General features: G+C 42.2%; 1 protein-coding gene across 1 annotated transcript; it reads right to left on the bottom strand.

Moving 5' to 3' along the window:
* Positions 1-1215: 1215 nt before the first annotated feature.
* Positions 1216-25389, bottom strand: LOC139455570 (coadhesin-like). The gene is made up of 11 exons (XM_071237120.1): positions 25320-25389; positions 22638-22864; positions 20975-21071; positions 17916-18080; positions 11628-11792; positions 9939-10103; positions 8811-8975; positions 7712-7876; positions 5021-5185; positions 3576-3863; positions 1216-1230 (listed from the first exon to the last, which is right to left on the bottom strand). The coding sequence occupies exons 1-11, from the start codon at positions 25387-25389 to the stop codon at positions 1223-1225; spliced, it is 1680 nt and encodes a 559-aa protein (XP_071093221.1). The 3' UTR covers positions 1216-1222.
* Between the last annotated feature and the right edge of the window lie 246 nt (positions 25390-25635).

The raw sequence follows: 25635 nt of genomic DNA, 5'->3' as shown, positions 1-25635 counted from the left end.
AAAGTGTTCATAATGAAAACTGTTTCGATCAAATAAAATAAATTGAAATGAAATATGTAATTTCTAACTTTGTGAAAGGTGACAGATTTGACAAACGAATGATATGACTGGCAGGTTCTTGAAAGTATATATGATTCTGACGTGGCTACAGTGTGGCCGGTTCACCGGTCTGACGTGTTGAAAGAGTTAACGAGCGGAGTACTTTGAAGCTGGTCCCTGCTGTACTAGGCAGTCTCAGTGTTATGATCCAATTACCATGTTTACAGCTTAAAATAAACTGCAATCCGTAAAGACCATCTCAAATTTAAAACAGTCAGCCCGAGAACAAATCTGTCGGCCTCGGGCCTACAGACCGACGTCTATTTCGAACACTGGATCATAGGATTGTTCGGACAATTAAAAAATCATGATTATAAGAACTGTATGGTTTTACAGCTTCAATATTGTAAATGTGTGTACAACAAACCAACACTGTGTCAATTCCGGATCAGGACAGGTCACCAGCTATGCTAGTCGTAAGAGAAGACTGCAAGCATTGGGGTGTGACCTCGGTGATTCACGTACCTTTTACCCCGACGGCGTTGACGTTGCTCTAGATTCAGTCACGGGACTCGATGGTTTAGAGACCATCGTCATACAGCTGGATGCATATACAACATCCTGCTGAATAGCAAAACACGAACTTCGATAGTAAGATAGAGCCTTTATTAACTTGTAGTACTCAAACATAGACTCCCATATATTTAACCTTAAAAATCCATCACAACAACAACGCAGTACAGGAAGGTTTATTAGAAATAAAATGCCGGGCAAAAAAATATACACCAATGTTTGATAGCGGCTAAAAATGAATCCACCAAGAAATGATTATTCGATAGTGATGTATCTGATTCTGAAATCAAAGTTGTTTTGAACCTTACGTCCGCGGTGTTTCAGCGTATGTTTTCAGCCTTGTAACGTCTCGATAACGTTTGTTATTTCTTTGTCGGATACAATATTCAAGTGCATAAGTGTTTGGGAAAAAGAAAATCATTTTTAAATATAGTAAAAGATTGAATTATCATAGTTTTTATCAGTGAAATATTTGTATCTGTGCGTCGTGACTTCTGGGTCCATTAACAGTTAAATCAACACAAGCAGTGACTTTAAGAGTTTGAATAACGAAATATCGGAAAAGCATCAGCAGACTTGACGTCAGAATGTTGCTTCGGTAATGTTGCGTCTAGCCATCTGGAACAGATAAGAATCGATGTGTCCCTTTAATACAGTTAAGACCCGTGAATCCGGACGGTATTGTTGACATACAATCGTCCGGATAATCAAATATCGGGATTAACGAATGAGGATTTAGAATCATATATTGCATGCTGGAGGAAGTGTATACGGATTGACGGCGTCCGGGCTAACGAGGTTTCTGTACACGTAGCTGCACAGTAGACACCCACGTATATATACATACACAATGCTGTGTATAATGTCTCAAAACCCATGAAACAAAGAAGCCTGGTGCTGCTTGTATCTGACCCGTCGTGAAAAAAACCAACGTCGTTTATTATGAGTTTATGATAGGTAGGAACTATTTGCCGTGATCAATTTGTAATCGTCGTCGTATAACTGTTCATATATTATCCGGGACCGCCTCCGTGGTCTAGTGGTAGAGCGTCCGCCCAGAGAGCGGAAGGTCCGGGGTTCGATCTCCGGCCGCGTCATACCAAAAGACGCTAAAAATTGGTACTTGTTGTTACCCTGTCTGGCGCTCGGTATTAAGGGGCTAAAACAAGGACTGGTCGGCTCCGAGTCAGTATACTGTGTCTGAGTGGGGTATTCATGTAAATTGCGGCATTTTATCTCAGTGTGCTAGCACTATAAATCGGCATCAGTCCGGACAAGTACAAGCAGCCACACACGGACGTGCATGCACGTCGCTATATAAGTGCATTAATCTTGGACGCGACGTTAAACCCCATTTCACCTCACCTCATATATAATTCTGGTTTTAACAGGACAATATAGCGTTTGTCAGGGGTTCGGCAAGGGTTTTGTCAGGTGGAACAGGCAACTAAGGCGCTACTATCTGCTGTTCAGAGTTTCGTCCCTTAGGTGTGGCAGAATCATGTGGTCGTTGGTTCGAATCCTCAATCTGATTGTGCTTCTTTGTTTTTAAGCATCATGCAACATTCCATGCTCCCAGGTTTCGGTAAACGGACAAAGATTTGCATCACTTCCGGCTTTCCTCCCATTTCAAAGTGAAAGTTGCATTGATATTCTAGAAGTTAATTGGTAAATAAGAAGCGTACAACCTTATGGATAACTCTATTGGAGGCTAATTCAAAAGTCAACAAAATACGTGTACGATATCGATATTATATAGAGAATACTTCACTCATTCTCGTTAGATACCATAGAAAGTTAACGAGTTTCGTGAAAATGGTATCTAACGAGAATGGGTGTGCTATTTTATTTATTACCCACGTTAAACATATATTAAGGTATAAATACATAACAACTTTCGTTCTTTGACAGACTTAACTGAAACCGGTTGCAAAACCTGGTTGCGCATGAATATTGATATATGCCCAAATATGGGCATTGTTGACATTTCTATGCATACGCATTAACAACATGCGCCTGCAATTGTGTTCGCAAACATAACAGCATCGACGCTTAAGATTCTTTTGGAAGAATTTCTTCGACTTAAGGTTATTCAAGCGCCATGTTGTTAGTACGCGGGACCCCTATTAGAAAAATTGAAGAGTCACATTAGCGCCCCGCTTTGAATATCGGACCAACAGTCGGTCACTCGCACTGCCGGTGTTCCGTCTGGCATTCAAAATGGTTCAGTTTCCTTGGTCTATCAGCATAATTTACATCATGTCCGTACCATTTGGAAAGAGGGAATCAGAGTGTTCGCCAAAGACATTCATGTTAACTGTACTACCCTATACTGAAGACGTGAAAATCAACAAACTCAAGTCTGCTTGCATGTCAGTGACAGCTTCGAACGACTGGCGAGGTCACCACCGGAATAAGAAAAGACAACCGTGATCTTCTCACAGCTTTTTGTACGCTAGAGATAGGGAATGTTATTGTTCACATTTGAGATATTTTGGGCCACATAATCAGAAATCAGGCACGGGTATGGTGCTGACAAACCTAGAAACATAATCGGGGTGAACCGGGATTCGAACCCACAATCATAGGTTTCTGGCGTGCCGAAGGCACGCAACTGTGCACAGCGAATGGCGGCGCCTTAGACGACTGGGCCACCCGTGCCCCCGTGTTCAAAGGAACTCTTATACATAGAGGTTAGGAACCTTGTACTTAATACACCGGGAGTCCGGATTACACTATGCTGGTTGCAAGAGGCGACTTAATGGATCGGGTCGTCAGATTCGGTGACATGGTTGATTGTGTGTTATCGCGCCCCAACGGCGTGGATCGTTGCTCATACTATCAATCACTAGATTGCCTGGTCCAGACTCGATTTACAGGTCGCCGTCATATAAGTGGAATATTGCCGAGTGGCGCGTTAAACAACATACAAAAGATTCTAGAATATAAACAGAATTACTTACAATATCTGTAACGACGGCAGTGAGAGTTTGTGAAGCATCTTTTGTAAAATCGCTGCAGACTTCCTCCCGAACAATGTCCACGCGGGCAACTGCGTCTCCGCAAATATATCTGTCTGCAGTTAGACATGCATAATCCTCCGTTTGACCAGCTGCTCCATCCGGACCACCCCGAACCTGAAGACGGACTCGAGCCGGATCCCGTCCATCTAGTCCATGTGGTCAGATGTGTGCCAAACCTCCCATGCCATCCCCTACCCGTCCATCTGTTGTATTTCGACCACCCGGAAGCTGCAAATCGACAAATACAAATGCCAGGAGACAGCATTAAGTGTAAGAGTGAGTGAGTATAGTTTGGTTTTATGACGCTTTTAGCAATATTCTAGCAATATCACGGCGGGGAACACTAGCAATGGGCTTCACACATTGTACACATGGGGTAATCGAACCCAAGCGTGACGAGTGAACACTTTAACCACTAGGCTACCCCACCGCCCCTTTTAAATTTAAGAAACATGAGTGGCTGAAATAGCCTAAAAAGTGTGTGAGAGACAAAATACTGGTGGCTCGGTGACTTGGTTAAATGTGTGTCATCGTACCCTGGGGATTATAGATATATTGCTTAACGTCGCACTCAGCAATATTACAGCTATATGACGGCAGTCTGTAATATATCGAGTGTGGACCAGGCAATTCAGTGATTGATATCATTTGGTGAGTGAGTTGGGTTTAACGCCGCTTTCAACAGTATTCCAGTTATATTGCGGCGTGTCAGCTTCATGTGGAAGGCAAGCCCCAAATGATGCAGGTCTCAGACGTTTACCAGTTCGGTGAAACCCACGAGCATGGGTATGGTGCTGACAAACTAAGAAACATAATCGGGCTGAATCGGGATTCGAACCCACAATCATAGGTTTCTGGCGTGCCCAAGGGACGCAACTTTGCACAGTGAATCGCGGCGCCTTAGACAACTGGGCCACCCGTGCCCCCGATATCATTTGGGATACGATGACATGCATCAACCAAGTCAGGGAGCCTGACAATCCGATCCCGTCAGTCGCCTCTTACGACAAGCATGAGTTCCTGGAGTCCTATATTGTGACCGCCTCCGATCTCCGGCCGCGTCATACCAAAAGACGTAAAAAAGATGGTACTTGTTGTTACCCTGTCTGGTGCTCGGGATTAAGGGGCTGAAACAAGGACTGGTCGGCTCGGAATCAGTATACTGTGCCTGAGTGGGGCATGGTATCTCAATGAGCTAGCACTATAAATCGGCATCAGTCCGGACTAGTACAAGCAGGCACACAAACAAACACACGTGCATGCACGTCGCTATAAAAGTGCAATAATCTTGGACGCGACGTTAAACCCCATTTCACCTCACCTCACCTCCTATATTCTATAACCTGAAACCTCCCCGGGCTTTTGTCTCCGATAAACGAACTTACTGGAACATGGAGCCATGGTGCAATTCACTTTTCTCGTCTGGTATTTGACAAAATTGGCTGGGCAGTTGGCATAACAGTAGCGTGACCGGACCTGCGTCTTAACACCATTTCCACAATAGACAGAGCAGCCACCATACGTCGTCCAGCTGCACCACTGGCTGATTTCTGCAAGGAATTCATTTTAGGAACTGACCATTTGATGTTAGTGGTGGGGCCTGGATTGTATCGAAAAAAAATAGTTTCCCTTAAAATTCTTGAAAATATGATCATGTTTCAGACTGTTGAAAAACAGTGAAATTGCCTGCCACAAAAGAATAAATTGAAGAAAGATTTGTTTGAAGTTTGAAATAAAAATCTGGTTCTGTTGCCGTAGCTTGAACTATATCTATTGAACAGGTTAAAAAGCATCGCAAAAACATTTAAAAAATGGTAACAAAATCGTAACAAATCAAACCGTTGATAGCTGCAGCGATGTAGTTGGATATTATATAAAGTCTGTGACAGAGAACCATTAGCTGGAAAGGAATTAATAGAGAAAGGACGTTTCACATTTATCATCAGAATGTTTCAGGACATTTCATATTTTTCATTGGATTGGTTCGTTGATTAGTTAATGAATCAGCAGAGAGGTAAGATACTTTTCATTTGTAGGATCCGGAGTGAGTCACAAAATCAATAGAGAGATGCTCAATCTGCCACGTAGGCTTCGGTATTTTTCCGATTACGACACACATGAGATCATGGTCAGATCTACTTTTTAACGAATCATGATCAAGTTGAGGCATTATTACATGTGACAAGGAAAGGTCAGACTTGAACACTTAAACAAGATACGTTCAGCATTAGGGTTTGTCCAGTCTATGACGAGTCTAGCCTGTTTTGTTTAGAAGTTGTATTGTGAAAATGGACTGGGGAGTTATTAAACATATGTTAGTATAACGAATGAGTTGTGTTTATTCCTGGTGAGTGCAAGGGTCGGTACGTGCATGCTGATAGAGACAGTTCGGATTAAGAGTCGATAAACCAATCACTCCTTGACTAAGATGACCCTATTATGACCAAGCGAGTTGCTAAGTCATGGCTTACCTTGACTATGGAACGACAATGAAATAGGTCAAATACCTACAATCCGCTATTTCCGAACATATCCTCTATAACCAAGGCCATAACATCATGTGGGACGTCACCTGAGTCATTTCTACCAACAACAACTGGCGACAAAGAAAACTACAAGAAGCCATTGTCGTCAAGATACTCCAGCCAGCCATGAACCGTGACCAGGGAACCGATCTGCCCTGTGGTTGGGACTTTTTACTTTAAATATTGTCTGTGCTCTCATTTGTCCATTGCAATTTCCATTCTATTGTCTACCAGTACTAATCACCCTGACCTCCAGTTTGTCCATTGTCCATTGTCCATTACCTATTACCAATCAGTCCACTGTCCCTTGACTTTACCAATCAGAGATAATTTAAGTCTTGGCTTCCATTTGTCTATTGCTATCACCTAACAGCGCCAATTAACTGTTGGCTTGCCTTGTTAAGTTTATATGTTCTGTGCTTCTTTATATTCACCTGATGAAGGAGTAAGTATATACCCGAAACTAACAAGTTCTGCGTGGGACTTTTGGTCATGTTCTTTTCTGGACAGAAGTCTAAACGTGAGCTGGGTGAGATCTTTCCCTGGATCTTGAACAAGTGTCACCGCTTATCAAAATAACAAACACCGATGGGAATGAAAATTTTTTATGGATGTCAACTTCTTTATTATGAGGATGAATGGATGAGAATGGTTTTACGCCGCTTTTAGCAATATTACAGCAATATTACGGCGGGGGACACCAGAAGTGGGCTTCACACACTGTACCCATGTCGGGAATCGAACCCGGGTCTTTGGCGTGACGAGCGAACGCTTTAACTACTAGGCTACCCGACTGCCCCTTATGATGAGGAACACAATTTTTTACCTCATGAAGTAGAAGCATATACTCCGAAACGTTATAAAGAAGCTGACATCCATGAATTCTCATCACTTCTTAATGCCTTTCAAAGATTTGATTCATGGGAAGGTCCGAAGGACCAATCAATCGAAAGCAATTTTGCCAACTGTCTTGCTAGCATGTCGCAACCCTGAGATTGTTTTGTTTCCTAAATGTGTTTGTGTTTGGTTTTTGTTACGTGTGATCTATTGATACCGAACTAAACATTGAAAAACACCAAAAGGGCGTTAACTAATTAAATTCGGTCGGTTGGGATGATACAATCATTAATCATCAATCCGTTCCCAGCACAAGTCGTGACAGATGAACATCATTATAGATTGGACGCAGTTTTTGTACATGATATGTAATAAAGTGTCTATGTAATGTGCTAAAGAAAATTAGTTTTGATCACAAAACATTTTTACCCTCCGTATTCTTAAGAAAGGTTAGTATGTTTTGAATTCAAGCAGTGACAGAAAATAATTTTCTGACTTTTAGCAATCTTCAATTAACAAATTGAAAATGCTAGATCTAGAATTATGAGGTATATCAGCCAATGATTTATTTGTTTGTTTGTTATTTACTAAGGCGTCACGTGAAAACTCCTGGTTAGAATTCACACACACACACACACACACACACACACACACACACACACACACACACACACACACACACACACACACACACACACACACACACTTACTTACTGGGACATAAACCATTGTTGCATTCGACAGTTCTCGTCTCTGTTCCCATAAAATTGGCCGGGCAATTAGCGGAACATGTCCGGTTACGAACTTGCGACTGAGTCCCAGGCCCACATGTCGCCGAGCAAGAACCATCATCAGCCCATGCGGTCCATTCGGTGATAACTGCAAAGGAGATCAAGACCTAGTCACACTACCATGTAGAATTTGAAAATGGAAAAGTACAGAGAGTCATACAGACAGTACTGGAATACGTCCTGAGATACTGACACGAGTTCTGACGATTCCTTCTCGGTTGGGATGATGCCATCATCAATCATTAATCGGTTCCCAACACAAGTCGCGACAGATAAACATCAGTATGGATAAGACGCTGTTCTTGTACATGCTATGTAATAAAATAGCTTTTGATCCCCAAACGTTTCTACCCTCCTTATTCTAAAGAAAGGTTGGTATGTTTGGAAGCAGTGTCAGATAATTATATTCTGACTTTTACCAATCTCCAAAGTAATAAGTTGAAAATACTGACATACTTCAAGTTTATGATAGATCTAGAATCATGAGGTATATCAGCCAATGATTTGTTTGTTTGTTGGTTTGTTTGTTACCAACACCTCCCTTGGGGATTCCGGAATAGAACTGCCACACACCCCTCCTACCCTACCCCACCCCATCCCTCCGCAAACCTTTGCTTTTCGTAAGAGGCAATTTATCGTCTCGTGTGGTCAAGCTCCTCGACCTGGTTGACTGCGTGTCCACGTAACCCGACGGTGTGGATCGTTGTTCACAATATCAATCACTAGATTGTCTGGTCCAGATTCGTTTATTTACAGGCCGCCATTATATACATGGAATATTATTGAGTGCGACGTTAAACGAGTAGCAAATGTGAACGCACGCACGCACGCGCACCACACACGCACAGATTACACACATACACGCACGTACACACGCACATCATACCACATACACACACGTGGGCACGCACGCACGCACACATCACAGAGACGCATCACGCACCTATCACACGCACGCACGCACGCACGAACGCACGCACGCACGCACGCACGCACGCACGCACACACAAACACACACTTACCAGGACATGGACCATTGTTGCATTCGACAGTTCTCATCTCCATTCCCATGAAATTGGCCGGACAATTAGCGGAACATGTCCGGTTACGAACTTGCGACTGAGTCCCAGGCCCACATGTCACTGAGCAAGAACCATCATCAGCCCATGCGGTCCATTCGGTGATAACTGCAAAGGAGATCAAGACCTAGTCACACTACCATGTAGAATTTGAAAATGGAAAAGTACAGAGAGTCATGCTGAAACTAGTTTTGATCCCCAAAGGTGGGAAATAGAAGAGATATAATTTTAACCATTCCGCTTCTCCTGAGATGCTGACACGAGGGTTGACGATTCTTTCTTGGTTGGGAGGATCCCATCATCAATCATTAATCGGTTCCCAACACAAGTCGCGACAGATAAACATCAGTATGGATAAGACGCTGCTCTTGTACATGCTATGTAATAAAATAGCTTTTGATCCCAAAACGTTTCTACCCTCCTTATTCTAAAGAAAGGTTGGTATGTTTGGAAGCAGTGTCAGATAATTATATTCTGATTTTTACCATTCTCCAAAGTAATAAGTTGAAAATACTGACATACTTCAAGTTTATGATAGATCTAGAATCATGAGGTATATCAGCCAATGATTTGTTTGTTTGTTTGTTGGTTTGTCTGTTACCAACACCTCCCTTGGGGAATCCGGAATAGAACTGCCACACACCCCTACTACCCTACCCCACCCCATCCCTCCGCAAACCTTTGCCTCTGTAAGAGGCAATTTAACGTCTCGTGTGGTCAAGCTCCGCGACCTGGTTGACTGCGTGTCCATGTAACCCGACGGTGTGGATCGTTGTTCACAATATCAATCACTAGATTGTCTGGTCCAGATTCGTTTATTTACAGGCCGCCATTATATACATGGAATATTATTGAGCGCGACGTTAAACGACAAGCAAATGTGAACGCACGCACGCACGCGAACCACACACGCACACATTAAACACATACACGCACCTACACACGCACATCATACCACATACACACACGTAGGCACGCACGCACGCACACATCACAGAGACGCATCACGCACCTATCACACGCACGCAAGCACGCACGCACGCACGCACACACAAACACACACACACTTACCAGGACATGGACCATTGTTGCATTCGACAGTTCTCATCTCCATTCCCATGAAATTGGCCGGACAATTAGCGGAACAGGTCCGGTTACGAACTTGCGACTGAGTCCCAGGCCCACATGTCAATGAGCAAGAACCATCATCAGCCCACGCGGTCCATTCGGTGATAACTGCAAAGGAGATCAAGACCTAGTCACACTACCATGTAGAATTTGAAAATGGAAAAGTACAGAGAGTCATACAGACAGTACTGGAATACGTCCTGAGATGCCGACACGAGGGTTGACGATTCTTCCTTTCTTTTCCTTTGTGGTATAACGCCGCACTAAGCAATATTCAAACTATGACGGCGGTTTGCAAATACTCAAAAGTGTACCAGTGATTGATATCATGAGAATCGATCCTCGCAAATTGATACGATAACATGCATCAAGCCAAGTCAGCGCCCATGACCACCCGATCTTGTCAGTCACCTCTCACGACAAGCATAGTCGCATTTTACAACAATGGGTTGATGAAGACCTATCCGTCACGGGTGAGTTCTGACGATAGATTGCGAGGGTTAATGTGAGTCCGTATCCCAGTATTACAATATCCCCAGCCTGTCATTATGGTTGTTGTGGGAGGAATTTCTTATGTCTTAAATATAAATATACACGCTCCCATTCATGGAAACATCTACAGACCTTGTTCGTTATTTCACTTTTGATCATGACTCACTGGCTAAATATTATTTTGGTCTCTTGAAAACGTTTTTTTTTTCATATCAAACTGTGTAATAAAACTGTTTTAGATATACGAGTGAAAATTGGCATTTCTGATCGAAACTTGCAATTCTACAATAGAAGACGGATAGGAGAAATAGGTCAATAGATGTCGTTGATGATTTAGAATATTATGTAACATTGCTAAATTTACTTCAGTCCAGTCATATCAGGAAAACCCTGCTTTATCCCGACATTATTTATATAGTATGTTTTGCATATACATGTTTCTACACCAAGGCATTTCATAGGGTCACCTGGTTTTCTAAACATACGGGTCGGTTTTAGATGCGAAAGCGGAACTCATTTGTATAATAACGTCAACACCGTCGATTACTGTATATTTTGTACTTTTCTCAGTATCTTTAAAAAAACACGTTTCCAAGCCCTTTTTAAAAATCTTTTTTCCGAGAAAATACTAGCTACTTAGGGCATTGTGTGAGCGCTATGTTGATACTATGTGACATTTCACTGTCTCTATATACTCCCGCTTTAACATACATCGTTCTCTAACTAAACAAATGCAAGTGCATATCGCTAATATACGTAAACATACATAATAACCTAAGAGTGAGTTAGTGAGTTCAATTTAGTTCAAGTCACGTCGGCAATATTTCAGCGATAATGTGGCTTGAGCAAGTTATGCAATATTAATAATCTAAGAAAATCAGCTTCTTCCGAAAACCGGAAAAGGGTTTTCTGTTTGGATAGTATAAACCACCAAAATAAGGTGTTTGGATTGAGATGATGAAGTGTTACCCCTCCTTGGGTAAATTTAATGCCGTTGTCGAGATAAACGGGTTATTTCCGACCAGATTGAACTGTTTTTCCCAGTTGGGAATTACATATCTTAGAGTCGAGACACTACACGAGTGACTAGGTACATGACGTTCCATTCATGTGTATATAACTTTAATTTGGACTACATACCTGGACATGGCCCTTCGTTACATTCGATATTTCTCGCCTCGGTTCCCATAAAATTGGCCGGGCAAATACCGGAACAGGTCCGGTTACGAACTTGCGACTGATTCCCAGTCCCACATGTCGCTGAGCAAGAACCATCATCAGCCCATGTGGTCCATTGGGTGATAACTGCAAAGGAGATTAAAACCTAGTCACACTACCATGTACAATTTGAAAATGGAAAAGTACAGAGAGTCATGCTGAAACTAGTTTTGATTCCAAAAGATGGGAAATAGAAGAGATAAAATTTTAACCATTCCGCTTCTCCAGCACCAAAGAAATTCAAGTCTTCAAGATCAGTGAAGAAAGTTATGGCCACTTTATTCTGGGATGAAAAGGGTGTGATCCTTGATGTTTACTTAGAATGTCAAAAGACGATTTCCAGTGCCTACTATGATCGCCTGAGAGATCCTATCAAAGAAAATTGGCAAGGAATGCAGACTGCTGGAGTTCTTCTTTTTCATGACAATGCCTCTTCACACCTCTTGACATGCAAAGGCTGCTGTGCGACAATGTGGGTTCGAAGAGCTTTCTCACTCTCCCTACTTGCTAGACCTGGCACCTTGGGATTTCTACCTATTTCCTAAACTGAAACAACACCTTCGTGGAAAGCACTGTGACAACAACGATGACCTCGAAGCTGCCGTGAAGGGTTTTTCAGGGTAGCTTCAGAAAACTTCTTGTTGAAAGATAAAATTAAAACCACTTTCACAATTGTTGCTTTTGTTTGTTAAGCTTAGAACAGTTTGACCAGCCCTCGTACCTCAGTGGTATAGGGCTGTACCCCAGGACGGTAGTGGGTTCTGCGCATGCGCGAAGTGGGCATGCTGGGTTATGCGTTCGCATCCAAGATGGCAACACTTCCGATTCCGGGAGGCGTGTGCATCCAAGATGGCGGCACTTCTCAGTCCATTAGCAACATCCTCTGTTTTAAATTTCCTGCACTGTAAAAATGTGTTTAGATCCTAAACACAATCCTAAAACACTTGTCCCATAATTTTGATATGGTGACAGCTAAAAGCGTTGAGGTTCTGAAAAAATCCTGTATGAGAGAAATACAATTCTTCATACAACATCACATATGAACACAACACTTTTAACACCTCGGCAGGATACGAACATGCAACCTCTTGATTTGTAATCTTTCATTCTACCACCTTTGGTTCCGGAGACATTTGTCGTCACAAAAGTCTATTTCCTAGTCACCATTAGCTTGGTTTATTTGTAAATGTATATGTTAATATTGTACCAAGTTCATTGTCGGTCCTGATGGTGTATGTGTTGTGCAAGTTCCTAAGATTTGCACATCTAATTTCAATTCATATACTGTCCCCCCAAAAAACGCATAGGTGTTACTGATATGTCAAAACGAAAATAATACCTATTGTATTCATATTATCGTCAAAATATGTATCAATATTGGTAAGAGCATCAATTGACACACTTCCGTTTGCAACAAATCGATTTTGCTTGAAAATGTTGACTTTGATGTGATTTTTTTAGAATGAGTAAGAAATGCATCGCCACAACGCAACAAGTGGCATCTTGCACGTTGAAATTGGGCAGGAAAAGCATGCAGTGTTTGGCAATAAAAAGCAAGCTTGCTTTCGGAAATAGGCCTACTTTCAGAAGGTGTTTCCAAGCCAAATGAACATGCCACGTCTTATGCTGCCACAAGGAACATCGCCATTGGAAGACTGCAGGCTGGAGAGTCCCAATCTTCTGTTGCCCGACGTCTGAATGTTAGCCAAAGCACAATATCACGGCTTGCAGCTGGCTACAACCAAACAGGCACAACAAATGACCGTCCCCGTACAGGAAGACCTAGAGTCACCACACCAGCCCAGGATCGCTACATCCGGGTCCTCCATTTGCGTGACCGTACTGCTACGGGTGAGAGCACTGCAGCTAGGGTGTCAGGACTTAGGAGGATATCAGGCCAGACTGTACGGAACAGGCTGAGAGAACATGGACTGAGAGCCAGGAGACCCTACGTCGGGAACGTGCTACGTCGTCACCATCATGCTCATCGTCTCCGTTGATGTAACAACGTGACTGCCTGGAACCTTCGCAACTGGCGACGCATTTGGTTTAGCGATGAGTCCAGATTCCTGTTGCAGAGACCTGATGGTAGGAACCGGGTCAACAGACGTGTTCATGAACGTTATGCCCCTAACTGCGTGCGTCAAGTGGACAGATTTGGTGGAGGGATCGTAACGATCTTGTCCACGTCCAGGGAAACCTGACGGCTGTACGCTACAGAGACACCATCCTGCTACCACACCTCATGCCAGCCATTGACGTCTAACGTGAGATTTTCCAGCAGGACAACGCCCGGCCCCACACGGCTCGTGTCACAATGACCTTTCTCGCTGCTAACAATGTCAACGTGATCCCCTGGCCGTCCCGTTCCCCGCATCTTAACCCAATAGAGCACCTGTGGGATGAACTTTATCGCCGTCTCCGTCAGCGTCAACATCAACCCCAAACTCTCAAGGCACTAGCTGCATTTCTGCAGGAGGAGTGGCGGAGGATTCCCCTGGCCGTTATCCAGCGTCTCATCCAGTCCATGACAAGGCGTGTGAGAACTATTATTCGTGCACGTGTAGGGCACAACAGATATTGATACTCCTTTCACGTTTGAGGAATATTGTGAATCCCTTACCTCAAGTTATGGACATCATTGTATAGACATTGATGTCTCCTAAACGGATGTAAAATGTCATGTACTCAAGATCATTTCCTACCAAGTTATTCATGTTTTAATATACAACATTTTCTCAGCAAATACGGGTTATGCGTTTCTTTTTTTGAATAGTATATTATACATATTATCCACATTTGACGTAATGCCTAATAATATGAATTTTGTAACATGTTTAAACGTGTTTAGATGTATTTAAATTAAAAACCCATAATTACTCTTATTTGGTCAGAATGCGAGCACAGTTATGCTGTGGTTTGTTTTTTGTTTCTTGTTATCGTACAATTTGACAGTTTTGGGCAGAGATTTATTATGGTCATGGAAAGGGGTTTGTTTCTGTAATTGACACCACACTCACACACAGCTACGTTAGTGCTGTCTGTAAAATATCAGGTCAGAGTGAGTGAGTTGGGTGTGACGCCGCTTTGTACAGTGTTCCAGTTCCATCACGGCGTGTCAGCTTAATGTGAGAGGATTGCACTAATAATGATTCATGCTTTCCTAGTCATACAACCAAGATTATTACCTATTATATTTTTTGTGTTTAATAAATAATAATGATAATAATAATAATATTGGATTGATGATGTATGACACTACGTGGTGAGCCTAGGTAGGTAGGGTGTATTCCCGTGAACTAAACGCACATCACCCAGTTACCCCCCGAAACTTGTTCAAAAGTGCGTAACAGAAAGCCAAGACGAAATTCATCTCCGCAGCCCATTCAGCCTCCCTCCGGTATACAAATCACCCAAACTGGAAATGCGACTTACCCCAGGGGGAGGCACAGAACCCGTCCAGGATACCTTGGACACGGCAACGTAAGCCCACACTTCTTGAGTGTGCAAAAGCAACAAGATGGCCAGAATACCAGAAGTAAATGGCAAATTGCTGAAGAAGCATTGGGACAATGCCATGCCAATGTATGCATACCTGACCTGAGAACAAAACATCCGTGACCAGCTCCAGGGACTAAAATTACATGTGTGCCGTGAACCTGGTTCACAAAATGAAATTCCCGATGGTGGCCTCGAAGATTTGGTGTTTTCTCCCGATTAAGACCGCTCTTCCGTCAATGATCTTTCTGATGATCCCTTGTATATTTTGTTCATGTCTATAATCTGTGATTTACCGATTGAGAAACGGAGGACATTTAAACAATTTCATTTCCACAGAATCAACTTGATAAATTAAATGACATTGTTTCTGTCACTATTAATGCGGATTGTTCTCTGCATAGCATTAACTGTTGCGTGTATGCTGCTGCTCGAACCATGGAGGAACTCCTCATAATCGCCAAAGACAATGAATCACAAAAAGGAAATGAACAAAATAATCAAAAGAAAATCCGGTTCCATGTAAAACCAAATGAAACAAGGAAAGCAATATCCTGGATAGAACTTTGTTTTAAATTTTTTGGTCAAAACGACAAAAGACAATTTTAAAAAAGTAATACAAGACAACAATTCTTGATTCTCTGAAGGCAAAGTTAAAGGTCTGGACAGAAAGAAAGAGAAAGTGGGATAAGAAAAATATTTCATTAAACAAAATAAACTAATGAAAAACATTTTACAGGCAATTAAATGCAACCAGTGGCAATGATGAGAAAAGATCCATCATGAACTCCAGTGAAAGGTTTTGGAAACAGTTGTGGTCTATACCCTGTAACTGCTACCTCGAGGAACCATGGATAGAGGAGTGCAATACCTCACGAATAGATTTTGAAGTCACTGAAATGCTTTGAACTCCCCGAGCAACTTCTTATTTTACTCAAGTCTTTAATGAATTGATGGTCAACTCAACTTGAGATATATTCGCAGGGGCAGGTGGTGATTTCGGAACCCATTTCTATTTGAAGAGGTTTATTTCAGGGCGATTCTTTTACTCCTTTGCTTTTCTGTTTGTCACTAAATCTTTAAGGTTTTTGCTTAGCAAAGAGGAAGGTTATCATTCTTGATATCCTCAGCACACATCCCCAACACCACTTACTCACCTCTTTTATATGGATGACCTTAAACATATTGCCAATGGGGGATCCACACTAAAAAACAGATTCTCCTTATCGAGTCCTTTTCTAATGATATCGGCGTGTCTTTTTGGACTCGACAAATGCAACATTCTTCATCTGAAACGTGGCAAGGTAGAAGAGGGAGAATCAGTCAGTTTACTTGGGGGAGGAGTTATTGACCATCTCGTGGAATGCAGGTTAGGGACAAACTCCTGAATGCCCATATCAAGGGCATACTTCGAGTACAAATGTAGACTTAAGAAAATCTGGAGTTCAGAGCTGAATGCTCGCAATAAAGTTGAAGCCACAAATACTTAGGGTATTGACACCCTCACACGAAGAATACTGTCAGACAATTGATCCCACCACCCTCGTTCTTCCCTCAATCGCATATATTTACCAATTTTACATGGAGGGCATGGTTTGATTAACGTGGAGGCTCTTCATGATAAAATTGCATTGTGTACTTTTGCACACATTTATTTGTCTGATGATCCTTTTGTGAAGCATGTCAAGACTCATGATGAAAACAAGGCATTCTACAGTTTTCTTAAACAAGCCAAGGATGTGGGACACAATCTCAATGTCAAAGTTGACTTTGTTGATGGTTCTGTACTGCTGGACGGTATAGAAATTTGTGTCAACCAAGCGAAGTGCCACATCAAAACGACCCAGACTTAATTTTCTGGGGGAGTCTTTCTGAACGACCACTGCCTCGAGATTGTGTGCAGTGTATTCAGAACATCAGCAACCCTGCAGGGTCCTTTGCTTTGATGAAGTCGGCTTGTCCTTTCTGATAAATCCAATGAAATCATTTATATCATTTAATTTTCTGTCCCTTTTTACACTAATGTGATTGACAAGATTCAGGAAAAACATTCCAAATATGCAGACATTCCAAATATGTCACGTTTGCATCCCAAGTTGTCCAACTACCCATTGTTCTCGGTGCCTTAAGTTTGGTACCTCCTAATCTGTTGACTGACATTGGGAGAGTACCCGGGTTTGCTACCAGGAATACAGCCCTTCTGACAATCTGGGTAATGCAGAAGTCTGCAGTGTTGGGGAGTCTTCACATTCTTCGAAAAGTTCTGGGTGGGGTTGACTAGCTATAGGCAGCGCTTCCTGGGAGAAGTCCCATTCGCTGTCTGGGCTGCGTGTAGAGGTGACAAGGGCCCTGAGCTTAAAATGTCAAAACCCTTTCCATAGCCAATAGAAATCTTTGCATAAAGCAAAGTCGATTGTACGACTACATCATGAGTTTATGAATCACTGTTACTAGTAATCACTAACACACGTCAGTTCAAATCGGAGATAAATGTGTGTGCACTTACCTTCAACCTCTGCCCCAAAGCTGACAACCACCACCGACACTACTTGTACTACTACCACCATCCTTAAGCAATTACATTTTCAAAACCTATTTTGAAATGTCTTATTTCTGACATATACACTTCTCTGCCTCTTCCTTTGGCTCTAAATGGCTTCCGTCACGCCCACGCCCAGGTCCACGCCCACGCCCAGGTCCACGCCCACTCACCCGTGCAATCCTCGAGGTTACATGGATTGGTTCGGGTGTCCGTCAGTGGCTGGACGCATAAGTTTGCGAATGGTGACACACATGTCCTGTCTCTTGTGTCGGTCTTGGTGCCTGGATCACACGTGGTAGTGCACGTTCCGTCTACCCACTGAGACCATGGCGAATCTGAAAAGTAACAAGATATCAAATGAGTTTGAAGCATATTTATTCATGATAACATCCTAATTTAAGGATATTAAACATGTGTAACAGAGAAAAGGAAGTTTGGAACCGAAGCTTTTATATATTTTAGTTTTATTTGAAGGAAGAATTAGATGGATAAACGTTTTTGAATGTATTACTTGAGATGAATTTGTTTCATATTTCTGAATATTGTTTGAAACACAACATATCACTTTAAGCCACTTGAATTTGTAAATCTTGGATTCGAACCCATGATCTGGTGATGCAGGCACGATTAAGGAACGAGACTGTCCCGAATTGCCCCAGGCGACTAGAGTATCCGTTCTCCCATTATGAGAATGAAGACGGTGCGACTCTTGCTCAAAAGTTGTTTGATCAGGGTTAAGACATTCAATGACTCACTATAGCTCTAAAAATGTTTTTTGACAAAATTTGACGCACCAGTGAACATAATGATGTCCGATGCAATTCCCTTTTTTACGTGTACCACATGTCCCCGTGTTGTTGTTATTTTCTACGAACAATTGACTTGCCTCTGCATGTGTTTGTGACGGTGCCACCGTTGGGGCAGGATACGTTCATTTGTTCGCGAACACATGGTGGCATCGCCTTTTGATGGTGATTCATAAACATATACACACGTATGATATAGTGCATCTTCCCGAATCAAGGAAGTTAACTGACTATAAAAGTCCAGTTTCCACCCTTGCCGAACTAGGCTAGTATTATGGAGTTACATTTTGGCTGGACTAACGAGTCTATGCATAGTCCAATCAAAATCGCTCAATGAAATCGAAATCCGGTTCGTAAACTGTCGTGCAAATTTCGATCGATTGCAGGATTTGCAAAACATGTGCACCGCCAACTCGTTGTCAACAGATATTTTTCCAAATCCTTTCATGTTTTTAATCAAGGTGCTCACCTGATTTGATGAATTTCGCGATGTAAGACCCGTTTCATCACAATATAGACCTTGATTATCGATCAGATCGTCTTGACTGGGAGCCACTGTTTTGGTTGAAGCAAATGCAAGTGATGCGAGAAGTGGGATCTGATTGGTCCATAGGAGAGGCATAGAAGGCACATAACTCGTAATTGCCACTGGTCGCGCTATGATAGAGCCCAGGGATTCCTCGAGAAGTTGGATATAGTGAAGTCGCACAGCGGACCTATGGAATTCTTATGCTTATGGGAAGGGTTTTGTTGTTTCTAATAAAATAAAGTTCTGCGCAAACGCAACAAACAGTGCTGAAATGGTAAATGTCGTTACGGTATTCCCACTCGCATTTATAATCAGCAAGTGCACTTTCGGTAAAATAAAGTATGCGTATTTGGAGGAAAGTGATTAAGTAAGATATTGGAATACGGGTTTTATTTTCCTTATTTGTTATGGGTTTGAGAATATTACATGGGGGCGTGGGCCATGGGGATGAGTATCGTTGTTAAGACCAAACTTTTAAAATAAACTTAATTTGTGTCTCACATAATGATCTGCGTACATACGAAGTATATAAATAATAATAAAAATATTATTTAAAACATTCCTGACTGTAAATTATTACACAAAACATGTTTATTGTATTCGGCAACAAACAAAACAGGGAGCCACGTTCTGTCCTAGACTGGTTTACCTGCCCTAGAGCGCTTGCGCTCCTCGCCTGCAGCTGCTAGGAGACGTAAGGCAGGGTACCAGTCTACCTATATTCCTACTTCTTTCCCATACAGCATTTCGCTGCGGTGAAACGTTCACACATTTCCGTGAAGCGGCTCTGTCTGTCGAGAAGGACGAAGACAGGCCTACAGCAAATCGCTTTGCGGGAAACGTTAACCCAGTTTCCGTGCAACGAAATATTTGCACTCTTGGACAGTGTGAATAATTGACGTGTCAGGCTACAGGAGTAAACATATTACGATTGGGGAGGCAGCTCTCACAGAGAAGTATGGTTCGTGGTTAAAAATAACACACGCACTCACAACGTTGTTGATTTCAGTGAGCAGATCTACTTTCATTATATGAATAATATTACAAAATTATAACTAATACTTTGAAAATATTAACTGTGAAAAAATATTAAATAGCCAATGTACCAATGTAGATATAGCAATATCAGCCGTATCTTGTATACCTCTATGATTGTGTCAACTTAATACCCCATGTTCCTTGAAAACAATAACAAATGTTTCAGGGAGGCACTACTACTATTCTTGTTTTCATAATGTTTGTTTTCTACTTTTATACTACATTAAAATTTTAAACTGAAATGGCCTTGTTCTCATTCTGAACGTACCGCATGCAATTACAAATATTTTAAATATTTTGTTATTTGTTGTCATTCGAGGTGGTGAGGTGAAATGAGGTTTAACGTCGCGTCCAAGATTATTGCAATTATATAGCGACGTGCATGCAAATGTGTGTAGGTGTGTGGCTGCTTATGATATTCCGGACTGATGCCGATTTATAGTGCTAGTCCACAGAGATACCATGTCGCAGTTTAACGGATACGGCGTTTTAAAAAAAAACAAGGGGGGGGGGAGGGGGGGGGGGGGCATAATAGCGGTGAAAAATTTATGAATGGGTCACTTACAATCACTGATGACACAACGTGATTGTGAAAAGTTTTAGCATGTTCTGCCCTCACAATTTGCATGACAAGCAAGTGAAACAAGTGTTTGTTTAAAGTTACGACTGTAAGGCATCTGATGAGATAGAGTGCGCACCCCCACCGACTACTCTCTCTCTCTCTCTCTCCTTCTCTCTCTCTCTCTCTCTCTCTCTCACACACATATACACGCCCCCCCCCCCCCCCCCCCCCCCCCTCCTCCTCTGTGGAACCACGGTTTATGAAATGCCAGTTGTCATGGAAACGAGTACTTACAAACATCATCATCTTGGATGCTGATCAGCACGTTGCTGTCGGGACCAACGTTCGCCCCGTTCAGTATAAAGCGGAACTGTTCTGTTGGTTCCATTAGCTGCAAGAGGAATTGATCCACTATGACAAATCGCAGAGCAAGGACACCCTAACATTTAGCCCTTTATCTTTAGTCCTTTTTGAATGAGGAAGTGAATCAGTTTAACGCCAGTCAGAAATATCCAAGCTATATCATACCGTCCTTTGCGAATTTCTGATGATTATGGAAAGGGTATGTTGCTTCTTATGTTTTAGTAGCAGACGGTTTGTTTTGTTTGTAGTTTTACCCAGCACTCAGCAATATTCCAGCTATATGACGCCGGTCTGTAAATAAACAAGTCTGGACCAGACAATCCAGCGACTGACTACCCGAACCTGTGATTCGCTTCTTATGTAGCAGGGCGTGGAGTCATCCCACAGATGACATCCTTACCTTGTCAGCTTGCTGACGGGGTTAACCTCTTTGGTCATGTGGACAAGGCATCCGACCTCTGATCAAAAGATCCGTGGTTCGAATCCCATCACGGGACTCGGAAATGTTTTTGCCGCTATAAAAAAATGTCCGAGTCCCGTGATGGGATTCGAACCACGGCCCTTCTGATCAGAGGTCGGACGCCTTGTCCACATGACCAAAGAGGGTAACCCCGTCAGCAAGCTGACAAGGGAAGGATGTCATCCGCTACACTTACAACAAGCATGGGTTGCTGAGGCCTATTCTAACCTGGATCTTCACGGGTGAGAATTATTGCGACCGTCCAGCGAAACATATGGTGGTTTTTTATCCATATTACTATGAAATTGTTATCATATCATGTGTTGGTGGTAGATATTTAACCAAATCATATTTGTCATATGCAGATATTTCTAAAAGATACATGGAAGTTCAAGACCTGATGCAGAAGGGACGTTGCTGAACAATTTTCAAGCTGTATATCACCAGAGTACCTGAGGTTTAACATGGATTCATACAATTTATCACTCTCCTACCCAGAGTTCCATGCGGCAGGCAGCCAGCTAGCATAGTACCTCTGCCACAGGTCAGCGCCATGTGACGATTCGTCACATCTTCCACAGTCCATTCAAGATATTGCATATGCTTTTCATCCGTTTCATGTTTGACAAGTCTACACATTTTCATAAACAAATGTCAAAGAATGGTTAACTTTCATTGAGAAAGTATGCAAATACGTAAAAATCTACTTGTTTTTGCGTAGTTATCCTATGTTTACATTGGTTGTACGGCTCGAAGTGCTGTCATCGAAGCCCAACGGAGAGCTGGCGACACGGTCACTTTGATACATAAATATATATATTGTCATGCAACTCACTGTCGCAGTTGTAGTAGCATATCTTTAAAGTTATGCAAAACAATATGTAAAGCGCCCCCAAATACTTGCATTAGTCCGTTCTATACAGATTTCTGAAAAAGCGCGTTTGTTTACAAACAAGAGAAAAGTCCGGTCACGTGATATGCAAATTAGCCTGTGGCAGTGGTGTTATGCGCAGTCACCACTGCGACGGAGTGTGACAATTTATGTAAATATATGTCTCTGTTGTCGTGTGTAGATAAGTCACAGTGTGAGTTGGGTTGGTTTTACGCTGCTGACGTTCGATATGAAGATCTCACCGAATCATCCGTTATAGGAATGTCAAGGGACGCGGTTGTCTCCCCATCGTTCATAGTGATTGTACCAGTGGGGCTCCCTCCATAGTCGGCAGTTGTTGCTGACAGAGGACTTATGGCGTAGGTGGCTGTAATGGTCCCGGAAGTTCCTTGTTTACGAGTGAAGGTCAAGGTGAGTGGACTCTCATTTTCGAATATCAGCGGCACAGGGTCAACACATATGATACCGCCTAAAAAGACGTAAAATGGAAATATACGAAAAAGGCCATTTACATATTGGAACGGTTGCAAAGTTCTTGAAATCGTTGTTAAATGGTAGATATAGTGGTCCAAAAAGGTTTTTTATCTTACCTTGACAAACTGCTCTTAGTTTCATAGGAATGAGAATAGACTATTTCAATTACATCATTTGTGTGTTCCAAACATAAATTTCAGAGGTGAGGCTAAGTGTGTTTGAAATGGCTGAAATTATAAAATTTTAGTGATATGGGTTTTTTTTAAATATTGCAATATAAAACTTCAACAGAGCTGTTTCCTGATGAGATCTAGATACACACAGTTACAAACATTGGGCGAACAGTCATCTTAGGTCACAAAATGAAACACACATCTTTTCGAAGCTGTTAAAAAGAATACCACTTTAAAACAATTTAGTTAACATGCTTCTCTGTACGTGCTCAGCTGTGTCCTTTGTCCAAACCTTTAGTGAATGCAGCGATTCTTTCTATGTTGCAGGAGTGAGTGGGTGAGTATGGTTTTACGCCGCTTTAACAATATTCCATCAACATCACAGCGGGGACACTGTGCTTCACACATTGTACCCAAGTGAGGAATCCTCGGCTTCAGCGTGACGAATGGACGCTTCAGCGTGACGAATGGACGCTTCGGCGTGACGAATGGCCGCTTCGGCGTGACGAATGGACGCTTTGGCCTATCTCCCAAAATTTCAGTATATACACGTTGGGGTCAATTAACATTGGTGTACCAGACTGGTGGCATGCTTTACTTGATTTCCAAAATATCTACAGATATCATATCATTGCACATGATAAGTCTATTATAGATAGGCATCAATGGTTGACTGAAGCAGGGGGCACGGGTGGCCCAGTCGTCTAAGGCGCCGCGATTCGCTGTGGAGAGTTGCGTCCCTTGGGCACGCCAGAAACCTATGATTGTGGGTTCGAATCCCGGTTCGCCCAAATTATGTTTCTAGGTTTGTAAGCACCATACACGTGCTCGTGGGTTTCACCGAAGTAAACGTCTGAGACCTGCATCACTTCGGGCTTTCCTCCCACATTAAGCTGACACGCCGTGATATGACTGGACTACTGTTAAAAGCGGCGTTAAACCCAACTCACTCACTCACTTGACTGAAGCATATTCAACCATTTCTACCCTGAGAGTATTTCTTACGACGATAGAAATGTTATATATCAGTTATATGTAGCATGCAACCTGGATCTTTAATTTAATGATTCAAACAGTCAGTGATTTTGCTTTACTTTTTTCCACGAATTCTACTGCTATCATATCATTGCATATGATCTCAATCCTTAAGCCTATTAAAGTTAGGCATGAATGTTTGACCGAAGCAAAATCAACCATTTATACCCCTTTATGCCCATAGAGTATTTCTTACGACGATAGAAATGTCAGTTATATGTAGCATGCAACCTGGATAAATTGAATGATTCAAACAGTCATTTTCGCGTCCCATATAAAGTATGTGCGTCTGTGTGGGTACAGGAGGCAAACGGTTGCCTCCGGTTAAAACCTGGTTCGGAATATTTAAAATGGCTAGCAAAGATTTCCGCAAAATTTTGTCACACTATTTCCATTACGCTGCGTCAGTTTGGAACTGGCTCTCACATTAAGTTGGCGCGTGGTGAGTTCGTAGCGTTGCGGCAAAGTTTGTCATGGGTTGATGCTCACGTGGTCGACCACAAATTCCCTTTTGAATCACACTGTTCATAAACTATCGGTGACGTCATCCTCTTGTGATCCAATCAGGATAAGGGCAGTGGGGTAGCCCCGTGGTTAAATCTTTCGCTCGTCACGCTGAAGACTCGGGTTCGATTCCCCAAATGGGTACAATGTGTGAAGCCCATTTTTGGTGTCCCCCGACGTGACATTGCAGGAATTTTTCAAAAAGCGTCGTAAAAACCATACTCACTACCAATCAGATTTAATTTTATTGGGGATGTAAAATCTCTGGGATTTTATATAATATCCCAGTTATTGCAATTGAAAACAAGTTGCATTAGGAATGTTTTTGCAATGATGTAAAATCAGATGTTTTCTTTATTTTTCCGAGGATGCCTTCGTATCAGCAACTGAGTGAGTGAAACAAAAGACACATAGCGATGATAAATCTTAGTGATTTTAAAAATCTCTTTTGCTCAAATGCATGTACGCCAGCAAGAGATATTTTACGTCCGTTTCCTTAGACTCATGGAAAGTACGTTCGAAACATAAAATTGTTTTGATAAATGTTGGGTTTTTTTCTATTTATAACGTATAAGTTGTGACACTTTCTCTCAGGCTTTTATAAGAGTTAAATCCTAGGATTTGTTTTTTCAATCTTATTGAAAAAACGGTTGTGTTTTATCCGACAAACGCTTCCCGCCTCTCTGGACAGTAGCCTGTAGAGACGTCAAATGGCAAGACCCCGAATAATACACTCACTTTGTGCCACAGCTCTGTGTAGGATTAATGACAGCAGCGCAAAGGCCGACAGGAGGGTTGAAATTGACATATCTGAAAATGAAACTAGTTATATCAGTATAAACCACAAATGCATACAGTTCATTACGCGCCGACCTTCTTTACAAACTCACATTCTAACAACCACAAATTCACAATGACACCCACCCTCACAACCTCACATTCACAAGAACACCCATCCACACAACCTCACATTCACAGTGACGCCCATCCACATAATCTCACATTCACAATGACACCCATCCACAACCTCACATTCACAATGACGCCCATCCAC

This window comes from Haliotis cracherodii, unplaced genomic scaffold (assembly GCF_022045235.1).
Source record: "Haliotis cracherodii isolate W230 unplaced genomic scaffold, xgHalCrac1.p SCAF_11, whole genome shotgun sequence".
Taxonomy (NCBI): domain Eukaryota; kingdom Metazoa; phylum Mollusca; class Gastropoda; order Lepetellida; family Haliotidae; genus Haliotis; species Haliotis cracherodii.
The sequence above is the reverse complement of the archived record's forward strand: the minus strand, read 5'-3'. Positions and strand labels throughout refer to the sequence as shown.